Genomic DNA, 26445 nt, shown 5'->3' on the forward strand with positions numbered 1-26445 from the left:
GGAGAAGGGGGACATGGTCGGAACCAATCCGGGTGACCGCCCGGAGCGATGCCAGGGGGCATCGCAATTCCCACTCCGGGGAAACTAGGACACGATCCAGCACGGATTGTGTCGGAATAGTTTGCCGGTTGGTCCAAGTAAATCTGGCACCAGTCCGGTCAAGCTCACGGAGCCCCAGCTCCGCGATCCAATCGTTGAAAAGCTGCATCCGGGGGAAATTAACCCGGGAATTATTCTTCTCGTCCGGCGAACGGATGAGGTTGAAGTCGCCCCCCACCAAAACAGGATGTGGGGAGTTGGAGATCTTCAGCTGCAACTCGGCAAGGAAGGCCGGGGAGCGGCGGTGGTCAGCCGGACCGTAGACCGCAATGACCTCCCATTTGAAGTTCAAAGCCCGCTCGAAGATCTCCATGCTAACGAAAAACTCCCCTCTATCCATGCCGCCCACCTCGAAAGTGGCATCCTTAACCCCAAGAAGGATGCCACCCGAGTGGCCTGAGGTCCCGCTAGAAGGGAGCCAGTGCCACGCGAAGAGGTGGGGGCTCAGATGTTCCAGCTCCTGTAGGGAGAACTCGACTCTAAGGGTTTCTTGGATGGCAATAATGTCAATATGTTCGTCCCGGATGTACTCGATGAGCTGGCGGCGACGGCCGTCATGGCCGAAGCCGCGGAGGTTCCAGAAAAGGGCCCTCATCTAAACCCCCATCGGGGGGCTGCTTGACCCCAAGACACGAGAGGCGCTTTGCGCGCGAAGGGCGGCCGTGCGAGACCGAGTGCGACCACGGATGATCCCGTCGGCCTCCAGAGGGGTCGGAGCTGGAGGCCGAAGCAGGCGGGCACGAGACTCGGCCAGCCTGCCGTCGAGGATCTCCCGGGCCCTGATGGCCTCGATCTGATCTAAGGGGGGCCCAACCTCCCCCCTGAAGACAATGGCCGAGTCGTTGGCCACCTTAGCAAGGTGGCCAAGGGGAGCGGCCTCGAGAGCAGAAAAGGAGCAACGAGAAGAACTGGGAGGTACGGGATCCACACCTGACTCAAGGTTCCGCACCGCGGCGCGGAGCTCCGCCCGCTCGGCGACGGAAGGAGCAGGAGAGTCGCCCGGCCGTGACGCCTCCAGGCGGGCGCTGCGGCGGGAGGACGTCACCGGCGTGGAGGAGGGCCGGGGTCTCCTGGTGTACGCCACCGTCGGAGGGGGGTGCGCGGAGGTCGGGGAGGCGACGTCCACCATCAGCGAGGCGGCCGGGGAAGCCGGCGAGGCGGGGGTGAGGCAGGCCGGCCCCAACGCGGGGAGGGGGGCGGGTGACCCCAGGGACTCCCCCACCGCTGCTCCTGATGGTGAAGAGATCAGAGCAGCAGCGGGGGGGGGGGCGACGGGCACCATAGCATCACCAGCCGCGGGGGACAGCAGGGGGTCCGAGCCGGCGGGGGTGGGCTCGGCCCCTGGTGTCGCAGGGCGGCGGGCCGAGGTGGCGTCGGGGGAGCGGGGGGACGAGGGCGGGGCGACGAGGAGGCTCACGCTGGAGATGACGCCGGAGGACTCCGACACCGATGGGGAGGGAGCCAGAGGGGTGGCCAGGCGGAGGGCCACCGCGAGATCGGTAGCCGTCACCCGAGAGCGCCCCGGCCCCGACCCACCCCTACCCGCGGGAGGGTTGGGGGAGTCCCGAGACGGGGAGCGAGAGTGCTCCGACTCATCCTCCTCGGCAGGATCATCGAAGCGGGAGGAGCGCGAGCGGCGGTGGTGGGTGTCGTCATCAGCCGCAGGGCCCCCTCCCAGGAGACTGCCCGCCGAGAGGCGAGGACGGCCGACGTGGGACGGGGGCTCGGGGCGGATCTTGAGGTCGTAGCCATCATCGTTGAAGAAGACCCGGATCGTGACGTGGAGTTTGGAGGAGTCCAGGCATTTCACCTTAACCCGCACCTCCTCCTTGCGCAGGGAGAGCTCATCCACCACCACCACCCTGCCCAGGATCTTGGACATACTGCGGATGGTCCGCTCGGACCGGGCCACATCAGGGAGGCCAGAGATGAGGAGCCAAGCCGTGTCCAGGGTGGCGACGGCTCTGGGATCCCACTGTGGCTCAGCGATGTTCACCACGATGTCGTTGAGCGCCAGGGTGATGTTGTTGCTGCGAGTGCAGAAGCCCATGCTCATCGCGTCTGGGAACACCACGGAGAAGGAGCTGGGGGCCGTGGGGGTCACCTGCCAGTCCCACGAGCAACGGCACAGGTGGTTGAGCTCAGCCTCAATCAGCTCTGGGGTGACGACAGCGTCGCCCATCACCGTCACCACAGCCAGCAGCGAGGGGGACGGTGGGGCGAGCTCGGGCACCTCGATGTGGAAGAAAGCCAAGTCCTCGATGCCGTGCCCGTAGATCATGAGCTCCTCCGAGACCGGGCGATCCGGGCAGAGAATCGCGGGGTGCCCGGACTCCTTGCACAAGTAGCACGAGGGTGGGTTGGGGCATGCCACCTGGAAGTGGCCTGAGAGGCCGCAGTTGAAGCACGGCTGAGCCCCGGCCGCGGCGGCGGCACCCGGGGGAGGAGCCACAGGAGCGGAGGCGGTGGTGGCTTGAGGGCGCGGGGGCCCCTTCTTCTTCTTCTTGGATCCGGGGCGTCCCCGGTTGCCGTTACCACCATTGGACGGCGGGAACGCAGCCTGAGAGCGGGGGGGCTGGTAGCGGCTGGAGATGGCGTCGGCTTCGGCGTTGGAGGGGAGCGGTCGGGGCGGCGAGGGAGACCGGCGCCGAGGGGGCGGCCGAGTCTCTCGAGCCGGGGACCGGCCGCGGTCACGGTCACGGGGGGCCCCCCGCGGAGTGGAGCGGCGCGATGGGGACCGGGAGCGGCGGTCGTCACGAGCCGGGGAGCGGCGCGATGGGCGGGCGGGGGAGCGGGGCTCACGCGCCGGCGAGTGCCGCGCCGGCCGGGAGGAAAGCTGCTGCCGCAGGTCCTCTTCGCGCCGGCGGCCATCGGGGGAGGGGTGGGGAGGTTCACGGCGGTCGTCGGCCCGGCGTTTGGGGCGACCCGCCTCGTCCCCCCATTCCCGCGGCATGGGAGGCGCGGTGGGGAACGGGGGCGGAGGGGATCGGTGACGCCGGCGAGGCGGTTAGGAAGCGGGGCGGCGACCGAGGGGGCAGGAGCGAGAGCTGGCGGCGCGGGGGTGGGGAGAAGTGGAGGGCGTGGCAACCCTAGCGGGAGCCAAAGTGACTGGCGTGGGGGGCCGTGGTGGGCCAGGCGGGGCCCAGCCGGCCTGCCGGGGCGGCCCGCCCGAGTCACCGCAGGCACCAGCCCACAGGCCGCTCCAGCCGCCACCGGCCCAGGAAGGGGCCCAGGAGCCGGGTCCGCGGGCCGGCCCAGCACCAGCGCGGCCCGAAACGACCGCCCGGGGGTTACCAGCCGGGGCGCTAGGGTTTCCCCTAGCACCACCGCGGCGGCCGCCGGCGGGGGCGTTCGGGGGCGGCGAGGGGGAGGCGGGCCGGAGGGGCGACCGAGGGGGAGGGGGCCGGCGGGCCGGCCGGAGGGGAGGAATGGGCGGTAAGGATTGCGCCCGAAAGAGGCCGAAGCGCACGCCGGCGAGGGCGCAGAGGGCGGACCGGCCGGGGCATTTGGAGGCGGGGCCTGGAGGAGGCCGGCGGTGGGCGAAGACCTCCAGGAGGCACGGGCGGCACCCCGGTCGGCGCGGCCGGCAACGCCCCAGCTGCCAGCGCGGCGCCGCCGGGGGGGGAGCCTAGCTCGCGAGGGACCGCCGTGTGGAGGCCGAGCCGGAGGGGTGGCCGAGGGGGGGGGCCGGCGGCGGCCCGACCCGCGGGCGGCTGATCCCCCACCCCTGGGGGAAGAGCCACCGGCAAGGTCAGGCGTCGGCCGCGGCGGCGCCTTGGGGGGAACCCGAGCCCGACGAACGACGGGGCGGCCAGCCGCCAAATCCTCCGCCTCGGCCACGTCCGCCCAGCGCAGAGCCGGGGAACCAGAGGAGGCTGGCGAGGGGGAGGCGGGCGCCGGCGGAGGGCCGGGGCGCGAGGGCGAGGGCGGCGGAGGGGACGGCCGGGCGGCCGCGGAGCCCGTGCCGTCGGGGGGGGGCGCGAGTCGCCAGAGCCAGAGCCATCCCTCCGGAGGGTCTGACCTAGCATTTCACGTGTGGCATGCTACATCTCATACAGTTTCTGAATTCTAATACCATTCCTGTGTAGTTGGACACTCCATAGGGCAAATTTGATGCTTTGTACATCACTTCTGGACCTGTTTATTAATGTTGCCGTGATCTGGGTTTCCATGTACTGATAGATGCATTCCTTATCTTTATGTGTTCCATCTAGGCATATATATGTTTCTGCCCATAAATGTATTTATGAGCTGGCTCCATTTTTTACTGCTTTTCTGTACCCTTTAATCCCCTAAAAAGGGCTATACATGCATTTTAAAGAGTTCACATCTTCTATAAACATTAGCATTGTCTTACCCCACTGCTCTCTGGCATGCAGCGGCGAAGATTTCATCCTCAACCTCCCTCACGACCCCAGGTCCGGCTACTTTCCAGTATTGTCAGTTTTCTTCTTGGCCGCACTAAACAATTTGGCAACATGGGTGTCGTGGCCACACACATGCATCTTGTCGCCCTCCTTAAAATTCAATTAGATTATCGGCAAACATGCAGCCATGTTTACTTAAGATCCAATTAGATAAATGTTGTTTATTTTCCATATAGTTTCTAATCAGAAAGGTCTCATATGCAGATTGGGGACATGGCATGAAGATATGGTTTTGTGATCTATGGTCTTGGGTCATCCGTTGGATGGGTGATAATGGAAATTTTCTTGAGGACAGACACGTGCAAGTTTTGTGAGAGTTAAACCTGTTTTATGAGAGTTAAACCTGTTTTATGAGAGTTAAAGCTATTTTTTGAGAGTTAAACATGTGCATACGAATGGATTTTTTTTAGAACTGGTCAAACTATTTTTTTGTAAGAGTTAAAGCTGTTTTCTTGAGGACAAACCCGTGAATAAGTCTCATCTGTATAGATTAATTAATATAATAGGACAACAATTTAAGTTTATTGAAGCTCTTTCTAAGAAGCGGGGGTCTGCTTTGGTTTCTTGTTGTTTGCCTATTCTCTTAAAAACAGTTGACTGGATGCAGCTGACGGGTTATACATCAATAATTTGGGCAGTTGGATATGGCATTTACAAGTAAAGGATTTCAGAAATCTAATATGGCATGCCTATTTTTCATGGAAAAACGAATGGTACCTTATTTACTATTTAGTTTTTAAGCTAGACTAATTTGACTACACGCTTCCTGAGGTGCCTTCTGTTTTTGAATAGTCATAGAATTCTCCTGATTACGAGATGTTCCTTTGTCACTATTTGAATTTCTGCCTTGAGTGGCCTCTGTCTTGGTTTACAGCTCCATATGGCTACTTATGTATAACATAAGGAGGTCCTGTTTGAACTGTTCTCAAATATGTTTACTACAGCAAAGTGGAATATGCAAAGTTTCTGTGTTGATTAGGCAAATACTTGCTTTGCCTTAAATACTGTCCCCATCTATGTTCCAGGTTTTTTGGGTATGAATTATTTCCCTGGAATGGATCAACACATTTGCATGGGATTTTAGAAAAATATATGTGAATGCATCTTTCTAATAAAAGCATTGCTTAAGAAATACCCTTTTCTGAAATCAAAATTGTTGTTGGTCTTCTGATCACTTTCATTGTCTATCAGATAGGCTATGGCTTCCATAAGCTAGCATCATTAGGGTCAGGTCGTTGTGTTTAGTTTATTTTCAGTGCCTTGCAAGTTAGTGGTTCCCAGAAGATTGTAGCCTACCTTATTAGCGTCGACTGGCATATTTATCTTTCAATGTCATTGCTTAACCATGCCTGGCTGACTGCTATATTTATATATGCACAAAGTGCTTATTCCTTTGGTGCTTCCAGATTGTCAAGGTATGAGCAGAGCAGCGAGGGATGAGAAATGGGGTAACTTATCGTAGACATACAGAAATGAAAATAAAGCTATGCACAGAGAAAAGGTGTAGAATTGATTGCTGGGCATGAATTCCGGCATGGACCACTTTGCTTTGCTTTTGTCACATTAAAATTAATCATATATAGTAATTTTTTTGTCCACAGTACTATGATCCATCCATCATTGTTGGTTCACCATTCTAAAGGAAATAGACAAAGGTAAAATCTTAGTGTACTTGAATATATAGATTTGTCTGATTGTGTTGTAATCTTAGTTTCCTTTTATCTTTCTATATATGAACCTGCTATTATGTGTCATTGTGTTGTGGTCTTGACCATCTGCAGCAAGGGTTAGGCAAATAGTTATCCTGTAAAATGAGTTGCCGGTTCTTACCACGTGGTTGCTATTTTATTTTGCAATTTTTATGCATCACATGATTACTTTTTTAAAAAGTGATCTTAATTCATGGTCCTTAGTTTACTGATCGTTCGGCGGCTCTGTGTACCAATATAGTGGTGCATCTAGGAGGAAGGGATCTAGAGACGACGATGGACAAAACAATCCTGCAGAGGCAGCAAGAGGCAGTTCTCGACAAATCACTATAAGGTGTTCTCTTTTGACCTGTTGATATTACTGTCTCTCTGGTTTTGATTTCCTTGTATAAAATTTACTAATTTGGGAGAAAAGCAGCGCAAGGATCCAATGGAAGAATTTGGTGAAGAACAAGGTCTCCATCATTTGGCGTCAAGGAAAGGAAGACCATGTCATCATTTGGCCAGTGCAGGTAATGCTCTACCTGATGCACTATTTAGGTCATCATGGTTTCAATACTTTTGGCTCGCCTTAATGCTAATAAGGAATGTCGGGCTTACAAGTTTCAACAATGTGCAGTGATTCCAAAGTTATGTAGGCCAGATTGTGTTATTTTTTACTGAACACTTTGTTCTCCAGTGAGGTTACAGATTCTATAATATGTTGTGGCGGTATGTACATATGGAAATCCTAATCTAGCTAATTTGATTGTGGGAATTATGTTGTTAGTCTATCTTCCAGGCCTGTTGTCAGTTATCATTATTTCTGCTATAATGTGAGCCAATTAGAAACTGATATAATGTGTTTTTCCTAATAAATCTCATGCTGGTGTGTTTTGCATTCTCAAAAAATCATGACAGGTCCCCATGCCCCTGTATCTGCCCTCGAAGCCGGGTTCCGCGAGCTAAGGTTGCAGGGGAGAATGAACGTGCAAGTTTCCAGCAGCAAAGTTTTTTCTACATTTGATGGGTAGCTAAATTAGTTTGATTTCACGGATGATGGAGCCTTGCTGTGTGACGTAGTTCCTGGTGAAGAAATATTTGTTAGGTCTATGTATGTGTGTACTGGAGTTGGTGCATCTCCAAGGAAGAACCAAACCCTTATTCCTATCTTACAATATTTTACACTTAAATGCAAATGCAAAGTGTTAGCTATGTTAACTGTTGTTTCAATCCCTTGTTTGAAAATGTGATTGATTACAAATTGTGCATGCTCAAGTATATATTTGTAAAAAGAAGTCCTTAATTTTTGATTAAAAGGGTTTGCGTTGGCGCTCTAAGTGGTTGCTCACAGCTAAAGTTACTACACATTCATGATTTTAAATGGGTATTTGCGCACATCTTGCTGTAGATAACAAGAAATCATTTTTTTTATTGTGGAGTCACCATTCTTTTTTTAAAGGGTGTTAAATTTGTTACCATATGTGCTTGCCCATGACTAAATCAACTAAATAATGTATTTTCTTTTCAATGTGTACATGGATTTAGCGTGCCTCTGAGCCATTTGGCGCAACGGGTCCACTAGTTCCATTAAAAATCAAGTGCAATCCAGAAGTTCTGACTAAAGTCACATAAAAAGAAAAGGTGGATGTAATCTTCATTAGGTTCATCATCACACATAAACACATTTGTTATTCTCAACATAGAAATTCTTTCTGTTTGGTAGACCCCTTGTGTTCAATCTGTCTTAAAGGAGAAGCCAAAAAAATAAGAATATCTATTTAGAGAGACAGCTTGATTTCCATATCCAATGAAATGCATGTACAATAGCCGTGCAGATTTTTAAAATTTTACCACATCCTTGTAAAGTTTAATAGTTTAACTTGAATATCAAAACCAGGCAATTGTAAAACAAAGCATTTGACGGCAGGAATGTCAAAAACCATTGTGTATAAACATCCTCAACATTTTTAAGAACAATTGATACCACAAACTGACTTGTGCACTTCACCATATATAACATATGCATCTGGTATGCTGCACATAATGAAAGCAACCGCCATGCTTAAATAAATTAAATTATATACAAGAATATGAACAAGTTAATCAGCACAAATATGTTTGTACATTTCAGAAATACACCCTCGGCTATGATAATTTAATCCAGCCAGGATAACGCGTGTATATATACATGAGATAGTGCTTTGATTGCCAACAAGAATATTGTACTTTGGCAGAAATGAACCATAAAAACAAATCCATGTAATCTTCAGCTTGTTCACTGTGCACTGAGTAGCTGATCAACTGATAAACCAGGCTGCTTCGAGAAGACAATAGCGCCGTCTACAGTGCCAACTTTGTACCTGAGCACATTGTCATCCGTGACGATCCTGCATGATCCCCGCGACTCGGAATGCATGCTGATGCCAAGATAGTGGATATGGTCTTGCACGCTATTTCCACTGACGGACCTGAATAGAAGAGCAATGTTAGGGTGAAAGAACATCAGCTGGCAAAGAGTTCACAAAGGACAGAATGTTAAAACGTGAGAGCGGAAAGGACCTGCTGCAAGTGGGATCTTCACCAGAATCGTCACAGATTTGCTCGATCAGGTATACTAGGCTATCGAGCCCAATATGGTGGCTAAAATCAGAAGCATGTCGTACTTTTCAGGATAGACAAAAACAGACGCTAGTACTACTTATGCTTGATGCCACTGTTCAGATATACAGAGGGTGTACTGTCCACACATGAACAAAGATAGTTACATCTGCCTCGTCTAAGATTTTTGTATTCAGAAGAACAGCACAGAAATCAAATTATACTATTACTGAGGTTCTTGATTCGCCGACACTTGCTGTCATTCCCAACAAAATATTAGCAATAACTAGTCTGTCAAATGTAAAGAGAGTTCAGTCTGAGAATTGTGCAGTACTTATGTAGTATTGATTTTAGTGATGTTAGAAGTTTTTTCAATGCATTTTATACACATGAAAGAATCGATTAAAACTAAGAACAGAGGAGGAATGGAATCCCCAACAATGCACCCTATTCCATTCAAAAAGGTCAGCTTGTAGTAGAATTTAGCAGGAGGATGCATTCATGAAAAGTAGAGAAACTTCTAAATAAATGAAAGCATATCTTCTTCAGACAAATATTAGCACTCACAATAAGATCAAGGGCACAAAACGAAGCCATAGCCCCTCCCATAGAATGTCCAGTCACCATGATGGGAATATTGTCATATGCTTCCCTGGTCTTCTGGATGCCATTGATGACTCCATCACGCAATGTTGTATTATGATATGCAGAATAAAACCCACTGTGCACCTATAAACAGATAGATCACCAACATTAATACTGTGCATGAACCAGCATTTTCATCATAAATACAGTGCAGCTGCACTAATCGTCTTTGTAAACATACAAGGGGCTCGAATAGTGTAAGCATAGTAGCTCAACCAATGAATGAAAGGATCATCTAGACCAAGGTATGGGATAACTTGCTTCAATCGATACCGGGGGCTTTTACCCTCTTTTCGGGAAAGAAAAAAAAGGTATACTTGCTCGAGGAGGAGGGATAAGAATAGAAGAAGATATTCACCTGGCCGTAGTTCCCCCCTTCCCACTGTCTCCACTTCTCTTTCCCAATTAAAAAAAAACAAGAACCAAAGGAGGTGGTAACCTGAGAGACCACCAATGCTGGCTGTCGTGGGAGGGGGAGGAGCTGAGAAGCATGCCTAAAGAAGCAATTGCATCCAGAGTAGAGACAAAGCCAGCAAGCAAGAACAAAAAGGAGCAATTGCATCAAAAAAAGGTGTTTTTCTTCATGCCATCATTTTTCTTTTCTCACGTACAAGCACAAATCCCATGTCACCACAACGGTTTCATTAACGGAAAAAGCTGGCGACATGAAGAAAATAGTGAAATGCTTTAAGGCAAGCAAAATACTTAGGACTTAACGACACCATCACCTCAGTTTTATAGCAGAAACCATTGAGGTGGGAATTTGAGTTAAACATCAGTATAAATTATGGGTTTAGGCCTAATATAAATGCTGGGTTTAAAGGCGAGAGTTGGGGATTTTGTCTCAGCACACAAGAGCATTTTAGGTCCCAGAAACCTCTAGATCAAGTAGAGGAGAGTTCAAGGTGTTCAGGAGTGATAGAGAACATCAACATACAGTGATGTCCGAGCAGCTCTGTCGTGGCTGCATACTCGAGCTCCAGTGTGCACCGTCCAGCGGCAACGCTGCGGCCACTATCTGCATTTCAAAAACCAGAGACCAAAATCAGGGAGATCAGAGTGTCAAGTGATGGGAAAATATAGGGGAATAGCATCAGCAAAGATGAAGGATTTCGGATCCAGTAGCAAACATAAATCTTCACTCATGTAGCACCACTGAGGAGAGCGACCTGGACCTGGAGGCAGAAAGCAGAGGAGTTGAGGAATAAGAGATTGTGTGTTGGCAAGGTCTAACTCGGTGCCTGGCTCCGGGTTGAGACAGGGGAGTGAGCTAACATGCACAACTAATAGTACAAGCTCTAAACTGACTCACTAATACATGTGCTTACAACACGAACTAATAGGTTTAAACTGTACAATTACTGCAACGATGTATTTTTCTTCTTAAAAGTCAAGACTCAATTTAGCTTCGGAACATATATACACCAACTGCAAAAGACAAAAAGGACCAGAAAAGAAACACAGGGAGAAAAACCAATTTAGCTACGAGTATTCAGGCAAACCTCTCCTTTGTTCATGTAGATTGATGATGACCTTAATATCATCAAAATCTAATTTCAAAGCACCCGAAATAGTCATTAGTGCCCAACTGAACCTAAGCATTGAAAGGAACTAATGTAGAGGAAACAAAAAAAGAGCAAGTTTATCATCAATAGCTCATATCGGCAGAAAGTATATCATCAATAGCGCGGATAAAAAATCTGGAGGTAGCAATGGCATATACCCATATGAGGGAAAGGGTAGGTTTAGGTACCTGGATGGATTTTACACCTTAGAAGCAGCACCTCTCAATGGTGATCTACTACCTGCAGCAAACATTGTTGATAAGTTGGGAAAAGGAAAAAGTAATTCAGAAAAGAATTGTGACAGCAATGGATGCTAAACGTCCAAACATCAATTATTTTACAGGCATGGATACACTTCTAATTAAAAGACAGTCATTTCCCTAATTACAATATTACATGCGCGATTCTACAACGTCATGTGTCACACATGCTTTTACTGATTACAACAGAGGAGAAGCCACGATCGGACTACGCACAATATGTTTTTTGGACACCCAGCTCAAACTTCCCTGCAAGGCCTTTGACCCGACATTGCGATGCCTGCTCACCGTAATGCTGAATGTTTTCTTTTGTCCAACCTTGGAGAACACCAGCGTCTCTGGGTAGACTCGCACTGTGAGCGACTTGGGAACCTCCATCTTCAGTGTGTATACTGAATTTATTGGCCCCACATTTGTCACGGTTCTGTTCACCGTGAATGGCCTTGTCCTGAGTGGCACTGTTATGGATGGGTAGTTCAACTGTGCCTCTGGTATCTTGGGAAGCATTTTGCAGGACAGCGTCGGGTCACGCGCAATGGTTGCCAAGCCTTGATCACCGAGGAGAGCGCATATGTAGCCAGCATATTCAGTGATGCTAAGGTCATACACAAGGCCCGGGTCAATAGCTTTTATAGGATTGGCATGGCCAGCACCCATGGCATACGCAGTTGCCCTCTGATGCTGCTCGTCCAAGATCGGGCCACCAGCGCTGTCCGTGATGTCAGCTGTGGTGAGGATGGCTGACTTGATAGCAGCAGCAGACCAATCAGGATGGGAGCTCTTGACAAGCGCAGCGATTCCACTGACATGTGGAGTCGACATGGATGTCCCTGATCTAATGTTGAATGGCCCAGATCCAAGAATGGTGAGTGGTGGCCATGCAGCAATGATGTTGAGCCCGGGTGCTAATATATCTGGCTTTAGCACACCGGGGCTGAACGTGCTGGGACCGCGGGATGAGAATGCCGCGACAGTGGGAGATGGACGGACACCAAGCATAGTGTTCTTGTATATGACTTTGGCACTGGCTTTGCTTGTTGCCCTTGCATACCCTATGATATTGTTGCCATCAGCCACGGTCACCTGCACAACATCACTGCCATAATCCTCCAGAAGGGTGGTGAAGCCAGCATCTTTCCTGTTGATCAGGACTATGCCAGCCGCCCCGGCACTCATGATGCCACTGATGTCAGACTGGTTGATTGCTGACCCTGTGTCATTCATTGGTCCTGTGTTATGGCAAATCACAATTTTGCCAGACACATTTCTTCCAGCCAATGATGACTTGCAGTGTTTGTTCCAATACAGAGGAACAGAGTTGGAGTTTGAGTTCGCAGTCTGATTGAAAGCTTCCCCACTGATGTGCTCGCCGTTGCCAAGCTGCACAACGGTCTGGAAGCTTCGGTCCACCGAGCCAGCTGCAACTGTGAGCAACCATGGTGCAGAGTTGGCAATAAAGGACCTTGGACCGTTGTTACCAGCTGCAGCCACGACAACAACACCCTTTGCTACCACATTGAATGTGCCAATGGCAACCGGATCATCAGTGAAGTTGACATCAAAAAAGGGGCCGAGGGAGAGTGAAAGCACATCAACACCATCCTTGACGGCTTCATCTAACCCGGCAACTATGTCCGAGGATGCACACCCAAGAATTATGCACACCTTGTACATGGCCAAGTGTGCATGTGGAGCAATTCCGGCAGCTGTGCCCCTGCCGAGGCCGTGGGCTGAGGCATGACTGACGAAGTTCCCAGCTGCGGTGGACGAGGTATGTGTTCCATGCCCCGTGTCATCACCGGAATCATATGCTCTGGGATTACGGAATTTGGCACCTATCAATTTGTTGTTGCAGCGTGCAGCGCCATGGCATGAGCCCTTCCACTTTGATGGGGGTGGCGGGATGCCACTGTCATCAAAGGAAGGATGCTCTACGTATATGCCGGTGTCCAGGACCCCGATTATGACTCCTTGGCCATAGTTGGTGTCCCTCCACAGCCCGGCATCTTTCTCCAGTCCGAGGAACTTCGGAGTGTGAGTGGTGCTGGGGCGCCAGAGATGGTATGGAAACGCCCGCAGAAACTCCTTCCTCTGGGACACCATGGCGAGGTCATCTTCGGTGAGCCTCACGGCAAACCCCGTGAAGACCTCAGTGTAGGTATGGATGAGGCGTGGCTCATCGGAGCCGGCGAGAGGCGTTGGCAGGAAGGAATCCTGCCACCAGCGGTGGTCGTCCTCGCTGCCGGCTTCGACGGGTGGCCTCAGCATCACAATGTATGTGCGATGGCTTGGAGAGAGGCCTGCGACTAGGTCGTCGCATACCGCAGGTGCAGGAGCATGCAGGAGCACGAGGGTGAGCGAGAAAAGTGAGATCAGGAGGTTGGCCAAGGATGCCATGGCTGGAGCTGCGATTCCGAAAGGAAGCTGGGGGGCGACGCCAATGTGCGTGAGCTTGGCGTGTGAGGAGGAGAGGTGGTGGTGGTGGTGGTGGAAGGAACCGAGAGGGAGAGAGGACGACCGGATGGTGGCGGCGGCTGCGCACAGGAGGGCACGGCACGGCGCAGAGCAGCAAATGCTTCTTCCTCTTTCGCTCACTCTACCTCGGTTGGATTTGTGAGAGAAAAAAGATGGGCAGAGCACAGAAATGGCTTCGGGGCCTCAACGTTAAATGCTGCGTGCTGAACCTTGCACGCACGCCCTAGATGCTCCTGTACCTATACGTGACGTGAGTCAAATCAGATTGTTCGGTCTGGTTCGTCCTTGAGCTACATGGCTAGGGAGAGCGCCGTGTCGTCTGTGGGGTGGCTGTGTAAAAGATTCCAAACGAAAAGGCTTCCTGCATTGCGACGGCATGGAGCGTTCCTACCTGGACGCCACAGAGTTCCACCGAATAATCTTTGTATCATGTATCTAATCACATCAGGGGAGTAGTAGAGACAGAAACCTAAGGTAAGAGTTTCGATCAACATATCTGCTAGTCCCTGCAAAGCACACAAGGGCAAGGCTATCCTTCATAGACACCGGTGTGTGTCGAGCTTGCGCTGGTGGAGAGAAAGCCTCCAGACAAGCAAAGGTTCGACCGCGTCAGCACGCAGCTTGCAGAGTTGATGGGAAAATGGTGGAGGGAACAGAGAAGTGACCCAAAGGGAGAGAGGACAGTGGCGGTGGTGGACTGGTGGTGGGTGCACTGCAAGAGAGAGAGGTTGAGCTTCCGTGATTCCATCTATGGAAAAAGAGGAAGCTATGCTGCTGGTGGGTGGTCGTGAAAGTGGCCGAGAGGACGACGCTTCGTGTCGAGTGTTGCGCTAGCTTGTTTAAGTTTCAGTTGAATTAAAATAGCGGGGCGGGACAAGATGTTTAGGGGAGCTAAGCCATATTTAGTGTTTCTGATTTGATGGAAAAACCAGTTGCAAATCAAAGCATTAGGATTTGGATTTGGAAAAGAGGGGAGGGAGGAGCTCAGCTTGCCTGGCGATGGATGATCTGGACGAGGCACATCGTCGCCTTCCTGCCGCAGAAGCGGAAGCAGACGGCGCCTCCTCGCGGCTGCACAACCTCCCTGCCGTACCCACCAACTCGCCGGCGCTGCACCTGCCGTTAGGCCCTCAGCGACGAACTCCTGCCGCGACCTTCGGACCGGGGCGCCGCTCTGCGTCTCCCACCCGCGGCTGCCTCGCACTTGCCCCCCACGCCTCCGACCAGCGCTTCCCCTTCCGCCGCCTGCGGCGTTGAAGTCGCCATCTCCATCCATGGCCCGGGCCTTGGGTGGCTGGAGATCCACCGGAGGGAGAAACAAGGGGGAAAGTGGATGGAGTTGTGTACTTGAGACTTGAGAGTGCCTCAGCACAAACTAGAACATGTACATCGAGAAGGAGGAGTCATCCTGCCGTAAGCCTCTCACTGGAGTATTTATTTTTTGTTCTTCCGCATTAAACCTAATCTTGTAAACATATGATGAGGCACGATTCATTATTAATTCAATCCATCGGTCAGCAAACCCGGTTCAGTCCATCATTCTCCTCAGAAAACACCATTCCAGCCGGACATATGCTTTATGAAGATCGAGCTTCACCACACATAGTCCATTCTTACTGGTCTCCCTCTTGATTCGATGAATGCATTCGTGTGCAATGAGAATATTATCCGACACAAAAGCACTTCCCGTCTGTTCAGTCACCTTCGGCGAAATAACCTTTGGGCATGTGATTAACATTTTTCAAAATTATCTTATAGACCATATTATACATGCTAATGGGCTGAAACTGAGTATTCTTTGTCGAACCATCTACCTCTTGAACCAAGACAATAAATGTGTCATTTCAGCCCACCGACATTACTCCCGACTTCACCACCTCCAAAACTTCTTTTACCATATCCAGCCCAATCAAACTCCAAAATCTTGCTAGTTAGGATTACTAATTTGCCCTTGCCACTAAGACCTTTCGTAGTGGGTGGTATCATAAGGCGGTATCATGCATATTATACTAGGATACACTACTATCTCCATAGTGCGTAGTGTCATAGGTTGGTATCTTAGATGACCCGACACCTGAGGTCTGATTAGTGACAGCTGCTCTGAGGTTCATGAAAATGAAAGTTTCCAAAAGCATAAGCACAAGCGGATGTGTAATTGACAAGTGGCTCCAGCCTACATGCTCCGCTTGTCAGTCTCATTGTATTGAAATCATTTACCTTTATTGAATATATACTTACAAACAACACATACAAGTACAAAACTGTGGTAAAAAGGGAATACCTTGGAAAACCCATTTATTTTCATTGGCTATTGCCTACAAATAACACGCAGCGTACACCATTAGATACCTTAACAGTTTAATTACCAAGGACTTCACCAGCACTACTCTGATGATTTGGGGAAACCAGAAAGCTTTTCTCCAATGACACGCTGTGCTTCAGCGACTAGCCTCTTGACAACTTCCCTTGCTGGTACAATCTCGGTGATTAGCCCAACACTCTGGCCAGCATACATGGCCATGCTATCGATATCGCCTGTTGTTGTCGCATTAGGAACAGTACCAGCAAACCGGCATATATCCTTGTGCTGGAATTATGAAACCATTGCTTAGTTCTCCATTATTAAGTTCTAGATGCACAAGTATGAAATGTGCATTTAAGGTTTGGAATGAGTGAACTCCTCTACTGAGCTCCATCTTGTACAAATAGCATAATAGATGGCCATGATTAATCACAACAATGGTACATTACAGGTACTCCTAGAACTTTAGTTTTTCAACCTATATTGAAGTAACATGACAAAAATCATTTGGCACTTAAGAGTAAATATGTGCATGTCGTTTTCTAACTTTATATGCCCAGGAAACACAGACCCAGGTTTAATTTAAAAAATCAGAAGTTAATAAATAATCATGGTCATTTTGAAACATTTTGATATCCTTTTCCCCAAGGATCATATCAATGAAATCATTCTGAGCTGGCATGGCCATTTAAAATTTGATCGCTTGAGCTATAACTTGCAAAGTAGCTAGTTCAATTGTGGGGCTTGTTTGGCCCTACATTGGACTGGGCAGCCTTTCCCGTGTCCAAGAGCTCCTAAAGTTAGCCGACATGTCTAAATTGACAAACAGTTTCAAAGGTACAGCTTGAAGACTCATGTTTCTCACTGGGAAGTAAACTTCCCAAATTAGATGCCTGAGAACTGAAGTTAGCTAACGAAGTCCTTATAAAGCACATTCACTCATCATCGTGCCTACATATTGTTCCGGGGTTAGACTTTTAGGAGTAAAGTACTCTACATTACTGGTCAAAATAAGAAAACCAGAAAAGGTCATACCAAAGATGGTTTCCGCCGCCTCCGCCGGTCTCCCTTCCCCTCCTCCCTCCTCCCTCGCCGCCGCCAGGGGGCCCGGCCGGGCAAAGGCCGGTCGGCGGCGGGGCATCCTCGTCCTCCCGCGTGGTGGGGTTGGCGCGGGTCAACACCCCGGGCCGGGGCGTGGTGCTGACGCCGGGCGGCACGGCGGTTCGTCTGCAGCGACGGCGTGACGGGCGGCGCGGTGGCGGTGTGTGCCTGGGGCGACGGCGGCGGCCGGTCGTCTTCTCCTCCGGCGGCAAGGGCTGCGGTCGGCACAGGTCGTGGGTGGCTGCCTCTTCTCCGGCGCGGGCTGGCGGAGATGGCGGCGCGGCAGCAGTATGCTCGACCCCCTCCTCTATGGCCGTCGTGGCGCATGAATCGGCTGCTGGTGGCGGCTCCTCTTGTGCTCTGGTGTGGCTTGGCTGGCTGGTGAATGGCAAGGGCGCCGTGAGGGGGAGGCAGGGGTGCCTCCCGGACTCGCCGTCGCCGCGATTTGGAGGTGCCAGATCGGGTGTCTCGGGTGGCTGCAGCACGGTTGGCCGCCGGCGTTTTCCCTGCCCAGATCTGGCTGCCGGCCGCTCCTGCCATAGGAACTTGTTTGGGGCGGAAAGAGGGGGTCTTTGCTGCCCCTTCACCTGTTGACGATGTCGGTGTGCGGCGGCGGCGGTCGAGGGGTGGTCTCGGATGCCGGGCGGCGGCCTCGGTGGTGGGAGGCGCGATGCTCATGGGCGGAGCTCGCGGCTCGGATGTTGGCCGGTTACCATGGTCGTGCGGGCGGCGTGGTAGCTTGGGCATGACGGTCGGTGGCGGTGGTTCTGCAGCGTGCTTGCGGCACTCTGTCTCGGAGGCAAAGAGGGCTTGCCGGGTGAAAACTCTTTCTGGCTTTGCCAGGTCGGCGCGGCGGCGCCTACGGGCGTCGTATCCTTCTTGAAGGCGTCGCCGTGGTTCCTCTTCCTCCTCCGTGTTGCTCCGAGGGAAACCTCGATCCCTGGATCAGGCGGTGGTGGTACTTAGGTGCCATGACCTTGTTGAAGGCTCCGCCTTGGAGTAATCGGTTCGTCGTGCACAGCTCCGACTCTTCGCTATGTTGCGTTCACGGTTGAGGCACCCGGCGACTTCAAGCGGCGCTCTCTCTTCCTTCCTGTAGATGGCTTGGAGTTGTGTTGGGTGGTGTAGCTGTTCCCAACATTCTTGTATCTTGCCCTGTGTGTGTTGGTGTGGAGTTGTATGAGGTTGGTTGTAACTGGATCGTTGCTTTATATATAAAGCGGGGCGAAAGCCTTTTTCGGTAAGATGGTTTCAATTTCTAAATGCAGAATGAGGGGATAAATTCAACAAAAATAAACAAGTAATACATACCACACCATGGATGATAGAATGACCTATAATAGGCTGATTTTCCTCTGTTTCATGATCTGGAAGATTCTTCCACTCAACATAGAAAGGTGTCTTCAGGACACGTTGTGGAGCACCAGGCCATCTAGCACGCCCGAACACAGCTGTATAGTCCGTGCAATTCATCTCAATTAGCTTTTTCTTATACAGCGGATGCGCAAAGCTTTCCTCGGTGGCTACAAACCTGAATATTAAGGAATTTCATAATGTGAGAACCACAACATGCATAAGCATAAAGAAAAGCTTTGCTTGACATAATCATACAAAGGAAAGATTGAGCAAGTACCTAGTTCCTAAGCAAACACCATGAGCACCAAGTGCCAATGCAGCAGCATAGCCACGGCCATCTACGATTCCACCAGCGGCGATAACCGAAACAGTACTATCTGAAACTAGATCCACTACTCTCGGCAGCAACGGTAGCAGACCCTCCTTTTTATTCAAAGAAGAAAAGCTGTTTGAGATGAAAGCCCATGAAGACAATTAAATAGAAACAGACTTGCAAGATGTGTTATGCTTCCAAAGATGACACCACAAAAGGGGCCTTAAGCTAAATCAGTAGCCTGGAATATATCATGGGCACATGGTGTAGATTCTTATTGCATGCATGCTTGCTTCTTGGTAGACTGCCTAACAGCATTTCAAAATATTGAAGCGAAAACAAGATGGAAACATTGTGTAATGACTATACTTGACCAATCACATGCCCCCCTGCTTCGCGGCCTTGAACGATAATTCCATCTACACCAGCTTCCTTAGCTTTTGCTGCCTCCTCAAGGTTACCAACCTGTTCAAGTCACAAAGGAAAAAAACAAATCTAAATATACATAATCAACAGAACAAGTGCAAGGACTTACATGCTCATATCATCATCATAGAGCATCAAAGCCTTGACTACAGGTCATGCATTGGCACTTATTGTGAATTTCTTCGCACCAACAAGGAGTTCATTGAAACCTGAATGGTCTACATCAAATGCTAGTCCTAGTTGTTCATCAATATCACAAATCTGAAATCATCCCATGATCCCAGCAGTCCTAGGAAATTGGAGAGAAATGAATAACAAGCATTTTCTTATAAACTCAACTTTATGTTCACTACCGATAAGAAGTATTTCTTTTATGAAAAGGATCGCATTCTAAAACTTGACATAACAGTACTATAGTTTCTTACTAGACCTCCAAAAGAAGCTTAGAAAATTTTAAATGTACTTGTTAGAATAGCTGCAAGTGTGCACTAATAGTAGAAAGCTCTGATTTCTTTGTTGGAAAGGCTAAAAACTACTACCTCTGATCCATAATAAGTGTTGCAGTTTTGAACTAACCACAATTCAAAACTGCGACACTTATTTTGGATCGGAGGGAGTATGATTTAATTAGGTATATTCATGATTTCATGGTTTGCTGCAGAGACAGAGTCCATATAAGAAACTCTAGCCCTTCCATTCTTAGTCCAAATATCATTGTGAGAGAACAAATTCTGTTGGAAGTCTCCATCTGTCTATATAACATAAAAGCCCATTCCGCTGCTGTTCATTACATTTGCACCAAAACCATTGAAGAACACAACACTTGTTTGAAGTTGGACATATACAGAATAATGACCAGTCAACGTACTCTAGCTAACGGCCACCGGCCACCGCCCTCCAATGATTTAGCAAATTTGATACATACCATTCACAAGTTTTGACTAATTAACAAAGGTGTTAAGCAGCCATATCTTAGCTAACGGCCACTGGACTTTGCCCTCTCTCACAACTGTCAAGAACAAAATGATTTTGCTCCAACTAATTTTGTCTAATTAGTTGGGCACTATTAGTCAGGAATGTGAGTAGGAAGAAAGAGTCCAGTCTAGTACTACAATGACATCACAAATGTTAATTACGGAAATTGGAACGAACATATACTAGGCAAACGCAATCAGACAAGGAAAGTGGTAATACGAACGGCACAAGTGTTAACTGTTAAGTACAAGCACAAGCCGCAGCCGGGTTTCTTCCATTCCGGTGAAGTGTCCTTCAGATAAGGTTCTCACCTGATGCAAGACCTTGACGCCGGCACGATGGGCCTCGTCGACCCGCTCCTTGGGGAACTCGCCCCAGTACACCTGCAGCACGGCGAGCTTCTCCTCCAGCACGACCCTCAGATTCTCCTCGTGCGGGAAGGCCAGCACGATGGCCGCCCCGAACGGCTTCTCGGTCAGGCTCCTGGTCCTCTGTATCAACCCCCTCACGTGGTCCGGCGCCGGCTGCAGGCAGGTAGGGGGCTCCGGCGATTAGCCAAGACTGGCAGAGCGCATGTAAATAGCAAAGAGGGTAGGATAGGAAAGTCGAGGTACCCAGTCAGGAAGGCGGAGGAGGCCTATGGCGCCAGCGTTGGCGACGGCGGCGGCGAGCTCCGGGCCGGAGATGTCGGGGCCGAGCGGTGCCTGCACGACGCCGTAGTCGAACCCCAGGACGCCCTTCCACCCCATTTTCTTCCTAGTCTAGTGGCGCAGTTCACGGTGTATAGCCGCCGATCCTGATAGTCGCGGGAGTTCTGCCGGCGGCCGGTGGCAGGCGGCGGATCCATAAATAGGCCGTGACGATGAGCCGTGAGCAGCCAGCGAGCTGCGTGCTCCAGGGGCCGGGCGTCAGCGGGGACGTCACCGCGCACGGCGGCTGGTCGTTTCCTCCACACGGAGGATGGATAAGGAGGGCTGCAAATAAAAGTCGTGAGCTAAATGAGTAGCCGGTGAGTCGGCTCCACTTTGACTCGAACTCGCTGACTAATGAGTCCAGATGGGTTTCAATTTTTTTTAGATCAAACCAGCAACAACTTAAGTAACAATGGAAGAGCTATTACAGTCCTCTATGAGGATGCTCCTTAAAGGAGGAGGGACATCGCCAAAAATAAAGAGGTCTCTCTGTCTTCTTCCTAGAGCAGCAAGCTCATGTGCCAGTTTATTGCTGGATCTTCTCACGCTACTGAAGGTCACTTCTTTGAAAATATTCATGAAGTGCCTCACTTTCATGACTAGGGGGAAAAGAGCCGACAGATTACTTGCTTTGTTATTCAGCATTATGATGACTGAAGCACAGTCTGATTCCACACAAACTGGCCCCCTGTAGTATTTGCTTAATACTGAGAGTCTGTGTGCAACAGCAGCCATTTCAGCTTCTTCTGGGTCCTTGCATGCATGCAGTCGCTGCCCACATGCTAATGCAACCACACCCTGGTGTGTTCTGGCGATGGTTCCAGCCACAGTGTCGCCAGTATTGGTTAGGAACATTGCATCAGAGTTTAATTTCCATATGCCTTCCGGTGGCGGTTCTCATTTGCTCCTCTTTGTATGTATGGGCTTCATTGCCGTCCTTGCTGATTGGTCTGCTTCCAATTCCTCACGGGTACTATTATTTTGGCCGTTCCACAAGCACTGCTCCTGGGGCTTCTTGCCATTTCTAATCTCCGCGCGGCGCGCCTCAACAGAGCCAGGTTTCTGAACGCCGACCAGGTGACCGTCCACCTCGTCTGCAGTGGGTTCAGTTCCTATCAGATTCAATTCCTCAACATATTTGACCAAGAAGCCCGCTGAATGGCTGATCATAGCGTTGCCATCTGCATGGATGCAATCATCGCGCAGCCACCACGCACGCCACAACAGGAGTAATATTTTCCTCCTTGATTCTGCATCGCAGTTCCCTAGTAGATTCTGGAGCCAGTCAACACCGGTTTTTCTGAAATGATCCTCATCCGGTAAGCACCAGTTCGATCTCATTTTCTCTCGGAGTGCACGGGCCTTTGTGCAATTAACTGTTGCATGGAACTCATCCTCCGGCTCCCTCCCACATATACTACAGATGTTGTCAAGCTCAAGTGTTCTTTTCCACTTATTCTCTTTGGTGGGGAGTGTTTTAGTTGCCACTCGCCACACAAAAATCCTGACCTTTTCCGGTACTTTCGTTTTCCATATGAGGTCCCATATGCTTCTATTCTCCGCATCATGAGACGAGCTCGACGCCAGCGCGTCGCCATGTTGTTTGGGACTTGCACCCAACCTGTATGCGCTTCGGACAGTGAACAAGCCAGACTTTTCTTCATGCCATGCAACACAATCCTCAGCTTCATATCTAGGAATTTTAATCTTGCAGATTTCTTCGGCATCATAGGTATGGAACAGTTGGTGGATGAGTGTCTCGTCCCATTCTTTGCTATCTGATTTCATTAGCTGGTTTACCCACCTTAACCTTGATCGTCTCTTAAACTCTGTTACTTTCAGCCCACTTTTCCTTGGGACCCATTGGTCTCTTTGAATCTGAATTTTCTTCCCGTTTCCAACTCTCCATATCAGCCCCTTTTTTAGAAGCTCAAGGCCATGTTCAATGCCCTTCCATGCTTGGGATGCGTCCGAAGCAAAAACAGTATCAAGGAGATCTCCTTTAGGATAATATTTTGACTTAAGGACTCTAGCACAAAGGCTATTTGGGTTCTGAAGCAGGCGCCAACTTTGTCTTGCGAGGAGGGCTTGGTTGAAAATCTGCATATCATGAAAACCAATCCCTCCTGCTCTCTTGGGCTTAATCATACGCTCCCACGACATCCAGTGTACTTTCCTTTGTCCTTCATCTTCCCCCCACTAGAACTCTCTGATGAGACGCTCATATTTGTCACAAAAACCCACTGAGAATTTGAAAACTCCCATAGTAAAAGTAGGCAGGGCTTGAACTATTGATTTGACATGAACCTCTTTTGCCGCAAAAGACATGTGGCGACCCAACCCATCATTGCATCTCTTTAAGAATCTATCCATAATAGGTTGGAAGTTTGCATCTTTCATCCTACCCTCTGGAGTTGGGAGTCCCGGGTACTTACTTTCAAACGTAGATGATTCACAAGCGAGGATATCCTTAATTTCCTCCTGTAACGCGTTGGGGCAATGCTCACTAAATAATATAGAGCATTTGCTGCTACTCAATAGTTGGCATGTGCATCTTTGGAACATGGTAAGCGCCCTCTTAACCACCCTGACTTGGTCACAAGAGGCCTTAAAAAATACCAAGCTGTCGTCGGCAAATAACAGATTTGATATTTCAGGACTGTTGCGGGCCACTTTGACAGGTGAAATGCTTCCACCTTGAACCTCCCTGTTGAAGATTGTGGCGAGCCCATCAGCGACAAAAAGAAACAGATAGGGGCTGAGGGGATCACCTTGTCTGAGCCCTCTCGAAGGAAGAAAATGTTCCAAGACTTCTCCATTCAGTTTCACCAAGTACCAGACAGATTTAACGCATCTCATAATCCAGTTTATCCAACGAGCATGGAAACCCAACTTTTCCAAGGCTCCTTCTAGGAAGTCCCAATCCACTCTGTCATAGGCTTTGGCGAGGTCCAGCTTATACGCACAGTGTGTATTGTGCGGGTTTTTGCTTTGTTGGATCTTATGGAAACACTCGAACGCTATGATGGCATTGTCTGTGATTAATCTTCCCGGAACAAACGCGCTCTGGGTTTCTGAGATTAGTCCATCTAACATTGGTCTCAGCCGGTTCACCAAGCATTTAGAGATCACCTTATATATAACATTGTAGAGGCTTATTGGTCGGAAGTCTTTCAAGCTTTGGGGTTCTTTCCTTTGGGGATGAGGACGATCGACGTATCGTTTATTCCTTCTGGCATGATCCTGTTTTCAAAGAAATTCTGCACAGCTGCCACCACCTAATTTTTCATTATCTCCCAGTTTCGCTGGAAAAAATGGGCCGGGAATCCGTTCGGGCCCGGAGCCTTTAGCGGGCCGATCTGAAAAAGGGCATCGCTTATTTCCTTCTCTGTGAACCCCCCTATCAATTTTTTGTTCATCTCTTCATCCACCAAACGGGGTAGCAAATTAATCAGGTCAAAAGGAGCCACACCTTCCTCTTTAGTGTACAATTCCCTTAAGAACTTTGTGGCAAGGGTGTTGAGCTCCTTCTTCTTTTCTATCCAGACTCCATCAGCATTTCTTAGCCTTTTAATTGTGTTCTTTTTCTGGCGCCAGGTAGCTTTTTGGTGGAAATAGCGTGCGTTTTGGTCACCCTCTCTAATCCAGGTGACTCGTGATCTTTGCCTCCACATTACTTCCTCGCGTAGTAGCAGTTCATCAAGTTCCTTTGACAACTTTCTTATTTGTTCCTCTTTATTCCTTTGGTCCAGCCCCTCTGTCAATACTTTCAGGCGTTGTCTCTTCTTTTTAATGCTCGAGGAAACCGCGCCAAAATCTTTCTTGGACCATGCCGCTAGTGATGTCTGCATTATGTTTAGTTTCAGCGCAAATTCTGACAGACTACCTGCGAATCCCTCTCTGTTCCAAGCTTCTCTGGTAGTGGGTTCCAAAGTGCTGACTCTCTCCCACATTATTTTATATCTGAAGCTTTTGTGTCTGACTGGAGGGTGTGCATCAGTTAGAGATAGCAGAAGGGGAAAATGGTCGGACCTCGAAGTGACAATGTGCTGAATATGCGCCTGGGGAAACAGTTCACTCCAAGCCGGAGACGCTACCCCTCTGTCCAGTCGTGCTCTTACGTTTTTTATCCCCTTCTGCTTATTGTCATAGGTCCATTCCGGCCCTTTAAAACCCAAATCCTGTAGGTCACACCATCCCATACAATCCCTGAAGTTACTCATGTTTCTTTCAGATCTTTTTGCTGCAGAGAAGTGTTCCCCTTGCCACATCGTTTCATTGAAGTCGCCCATCATCATCCATGGTTCAGCTGATCTAGGCTTGATTCTTTTGAGTAAATTCCACATATCGTACCTCTCATGTGCCTTTGGTTCTCCATACACAAACGTACCTCTCCACAAGGGGCCGTTAGGCTCATTCCGAATATGAACATCGATATACCGCGGTCCATAAGAGAGCAAGTTTATTTCAATGCTATCGTCCCAAAATAGGGCGATGCCGGCACCTTTGCCTACCCCATCATGGGTGATACAATTTTCCAGACCTATTCTCTCTCTTATTCTTTTCACGCTCTCCTTACACTGTCACGTCTCTGAGATGAACACAACAGTGGGGCTGTGGGTGCGCACTAGGCACACTAGTTCTCGAACTGTTCCGGGGTGGCCCAGACCCCGACAGTTCCAGGACAATAGTGTCATTCCTCCTGACGGCCGCCCTCCTCGGCGCCCGTCAGTTCCCCGACGGCGAGGTCGTTAACAAATTGAGTTGAATGACTCGAGCTGACGAGCTACTCGTTTACCTTGTTAACTGAATTGGACATGATGTAAGTACCAATATTGTTGTGATTTGTGTGCACCAAGTGTCATTTGACGTAAATTATTGATTGTTATAATTGTGAAGAAAAATATGTGTCTACTAATATTTTTGTAAATTAATTACATACATGATACATATATTTTTGTCGTTTATATTTATAACGAGTTAAACGAGCTAGTTTGTGAGTAACACGAGTCAAATCGAGTTTGAAACTGAGCTTGTTATGTTAACAAGTCGACCTAACTTGTTAACTTAATGAGCTCTAACGAGTCAAACCAAGCCAATCAACTTGAATTCCAGCCCTATGGATATGGGAGGGACGCTAGTTGTATGTTGGATCTAGATGTAATTTTATCTAGAGCTAGGGTCCTCCTTTCATGTTCTAAGAGTCCGTTTATGATTATTTTTTCTTGTATCCTTGGATGAACTTACGTCCAATCATGTTTGCATCAATGGATTCATGGAAGGTTGTGTCGTCCTTTCACTCATGGATCCATAAGCGTGGCAGTGACGTTTGTGGTCTGTCTCATATATCTTTGAGGTGTCTAAGAGCAAATTTAGCAAAATCTTCATATTTTTTATCGTCATATGGGGGTATGAAGCACATTTCATATAGATATTGATGTCACGACAACTGTGCACAAACACACAATCTCCCAGACATGCAGAAATACTGCATAATTGTTGGATTTTGGGGGACCTTTG

The 26445-nt window shown here is 49.4% G+C and overlaps 1 protein-coding gene, 1 long non-coding RNA gene and 1 pseudogene across 3 annotated transcripts; 1 reads left to right on the forward strand and 2 right to left on the reverse strand.

Annotated features, from left to right (window-relative positions):
• Positions 1 to 4090: 4090 nt before the first annotated feature.
• LOC123053894 (uncharacterized) lies at positions 4091 to 7429 on the forward strand. Its single transcript, XR_006425965.1, has 4 exons — positions 4091 to 4517; positions 4731 to 6569; positions 6654 to 6747; positions 7136 to 7429. It is a non-coding gene; the product is annotated as an uncharacterized lncRNA (long non-coding RNA).
• An 832-nt stretch (positions 7430 to 8261) lies between these two features.
• Positions 8262 to 14736, reverse strand: LOC123053885 (subtilisin-like protease; annotated as a pseudogene).
• Positions 14737 to 15958: 1222 nt separating this feature from the next.
• On the reverse strand, positions 15959 to 21202 carry LOC123053877 (NADH:quinone reductase). 2 transcript variants are annotated; one of them, XR_006425964.1, is made up of 7 exons: positions 20848 to 21202; positions 20545 to 20757; positions 19202 to 19297; positions 18797 to 18942; positions 18475 to 18694; positions 17098 to 18318; positions 15959 to 16347 (listed from the first exon to the last, which is right to left on the reverse strand). XR_006425964.1 is itself a non-coding variant. In XM_044477471.1 (6 exons), exons 1-6 carry the CDS (start codon positions 20980 to 20982, stop codon positions 16144 to 16146), a joined length of 1014 nt encoding a protein of 337 aa, XP_044333406.1. In that variant the 5' UTR covers positions 20983 to 21196; the 3' UTR covers positions 15959 to 16143. The 2 variants fall into 2 exon arrangements, 1 of the variants encoding a protein (XP_044333406.1); XM_044477471.1 differs by lacking the exon at positions 17098 to 18318 and having other exon boundaries at positions 20848 to 21196.
• Positions 21203 to 26445: the final 5243 nt, after the last annotated feature.

Source organism: Triticum aestivum, chromosome 1A (genome assembly GCF_018294505.1).
Source record: "Triticum aestivum cultivar Chinese Spring chromosome 1A, IWGSC CS RefSeq v2.1, whole genome shotgun sequence".
In the NCBI taxonomy this organism is placed as follows: Eukaryota; Viridiplantae; Streptophyta; class Magnoliopsida; order Poales; family Poaceae; genus Triticum; species Triticum aestivum.